Source organism: Athene cunicularia, unplaced genomic scaffold (assembly GCF_003259725.1).
Source record: "Athene cunicularia isolate RWA unplaced genomic scaffold, athCun1 SCF_35, whole genome shotgun sequence".
Classification (NCBI taxonomy): Eukaryota; Metazoa; Chordata; class Aves; order Strigiformes; family Strigidae; genus Athene; species Athene cunicularia.
In genome coordinates this window covers 25,476-27,781 of record NW_020799433.1, presented here as the reverse complement: position 1 = coordinate 27,781, position 2,306 = coordinate 25,476, and the positions used below count along the sequence as shown (strand labels likewise).

At 63.8% G+C, this 2,306-nt stretch overlaps 1 protein-coding gene across 2 annotated transcripts in view; it reads left to right on the top strand.

Annotated features, from left to right (window-relative positions):
* LOC113490824 (semaphorin-6C-like) overlaps positions 1 to 2,300 on the top strand; it is a 4,065-nt gene extending 1,765 nt beyond the window's left edge. The window contains exons 3-7 of one of the 2 annotated variants that reach the window (XM_026867416.1): positions 136 to 193; positions 264 to 487; positions 569 to 600; positions 691 to 869; positions 1,486 to 2,300. In XM_026867416.1, the coding sequence (XP_026723217.1) occupies positions 136 to 193; positions 264 to 487; positions 569 to 600; positions 691 to 869; positions 1,486 to 1,636 (644 nt within the window). In that variant the 3' untranslated portion in view covers positions 1,637 to 2,300. Of the gene's footprint in view, positions 1 to 135; positions 194 to 263; positions 488 to 568; positions 601 to 669; positions 870 to 1,485 lie in introns of both variants that reach the window. The other variant, XM_026867415.1, reaches the window with a different exon arrangement.
* The last annotated feature ends 6 nt before the right edge of the window (positions 2,301 to 2,306 follow it).

Sequence of the window (2,306 nt, the reverse complement as noted above, 5' to 3'; positions counted from 1 at the left end):
GGGACCCTCTACTCGTTGAGTCCCCCCCAACCCCCTCCTTTCCCCTCCACCCCCACTTCAAGCTCTACAGGCCACTCCTAAGGCCCTGTGCATTGGGGGACTGCCCCCCCAGTGACAGCCCCCCTGTGTCCACAGGCAACCCCAGTGACAGTGACAGTACGGAGGCGGGACCGAGCACTAGAGGCACATGGAGGTAGGTGATGGGCGGGGGGCAAATGGATGGGGGCACTGCCAGGTGCTGACCCCCTCCTTGCCCCCCTCAGCCCCCCCAAGCAGCAGCTGGTGCCTTACGAGGAGGAAGAAGAAAAGGAGATGAGGGGGGACAGTGACCCCTGGATGGGCCCTACTGGGCCCTACTGGGAGGCACTGGACTGGGAAGGGGGGGCTCCCCTGAGCCCCTCTCCGGAGCGGGAGGGGCTGCTGGGGCTCAGCCCCTCCTTGCTGGCCTCGCCACCCCCCCCGGGGCCCCCTGATGAAGTGCTACGAGGTAGGTTTGCGGGGGCCGGGAGGGGGTGTGTGTGACAATGTGTCTGTGCCCCCCCAGTTCAGTGTCACCGTCCCCCCCCAGATCTCTTCGCAGACGTCTATCTCGGCCCGCAGGTAGGGACTGTCAACCCACCAGTGCCACCTCTTCTCCTCTGATGTCACCCCTCCCTGTGTCACCTCTAGGGGACACAACTGTCCCCGCAGGTCCCAGCAGTGGCATCGCAGGAGGCAGCGGCCAGTGGCAGGCCGGTGACCCCCAGGGTGGCTGTGGAGATGGGGAGGTCACCGCGCACACAAGAACAGGGTGCCTCCCCCCGCCCCAAGAAGAGGTGTATAAATGGCTTCATCATGTTCTGCCGTATCAACCGGAGAAACTACATGAGGTGGGGACACGGAGACCCTGGGGGGGACATGGGGACCCTGGAGACAACATGGGGACTCTAGGGACATGGGGACCTGAGAAGAGGGATGTGGGAACAATGTGGGTACCCAGGAGGATGGAGACCCCAGGGAGGACATGGGGACCCTGGGGACAACTTGGGGGCCCAGGAAGTTGGAGATCTCAGGGAGGAGGAGTGTGTGGGGACCCCAGGGAGGACATGGGGACCCTGGGGACAACATGGGGAGCCCAGGAGGATGAAGACCCCAGGGAGGAGGGGGGATATGGGGACCCTGGGACAACATGGGGACCCCAGGAGGATGGGGACAGCCAAGGGGCATATGAGCTCTGTGGGGGAACACGGGGACTGGCGGAGGGGTGTCCTGAGGTGGTGACATCCCCGACAATGGTGCCAGAGCCTACCCGGGAGTGGCGTCCTCTGCGGTCACGCAGGAGCTGGCGCAGCTCTGGCACAGCCTCAACCCTGATGAGCGCCACTCATACTGGTACATCCTGGTTCATACTGGGTGCCCAGATGCCTGGGTGTCCACCCCAGACACCTGGGAGTTCCCCCTTCTGGACGCTGGGGTCCCTCACAGTGTCCCCTCTGTCCCCTACAGCCAGTGGGCCCAGCGGTTCAACCATCTGAACAACCGGGTGACACAGTTGGATGGGGATGGGGAGGATGATGACATCAACCCCCCCACGCCCCTCCAGCTGCCACTGGCTGCCTGCCCTGGCACGCCTGGGGGGAGCCCTCTGCCACCTTGATGTCCCTTCCTGTCCCCATCCTGTCCCTGTCCCCACCCCTGTTCTTGTCCCCATATCCCTGTCCCTGTTCTTGTCTCCATATCCCTGTCCCCACCCCTGTTCTTGTCCCCATTCCTTCTCTGTCCTGGTCCCTGTCCCCACCCCTGTCCCCATCGCTGTCCTTGTCCCCGTTCCCGGGGGTTTTAACCACAAACTATTTATTCCCGGGGGGGGCTGGTCCTGCCCTGCAGGGGACGAGGACACTTGTGGACACCTATGGCCCCCCCAGGGCAGTGGCTGTCCCAGATGGGTGCTTGCCGAGTTGAACAATAAAATCCTTTCTGTGTCTCTGACCCTTGTCCTTCCATGTGTTTCGTGTGTGTCCCAAGTGTCCCCCCCCCATGTCCCTGGTGTCCCCAACAAGGCTGACAGCTTCATAGGAGCCTTTTATTGGGGGCGGGGGTGTCTGGACCCCCCTCAATTCTTCTTGGGCCTGAAGACCTGAGCCAACACCCACAGAGAGTAGCAGGTGCCTGCTGGGATTGGGGGGCTCAGGGACACCCTGCCCCCTGGGACCCCTCCCTGACCCCCACCCCAAGGGACGCAGGTGTCCAGGAGGGACCCAGGCACCCAGGGGGGTCTGATGGCGGTGGGTGCAGCCCGGCTGGTGGTGGGGAGGGGACGTGAGAGT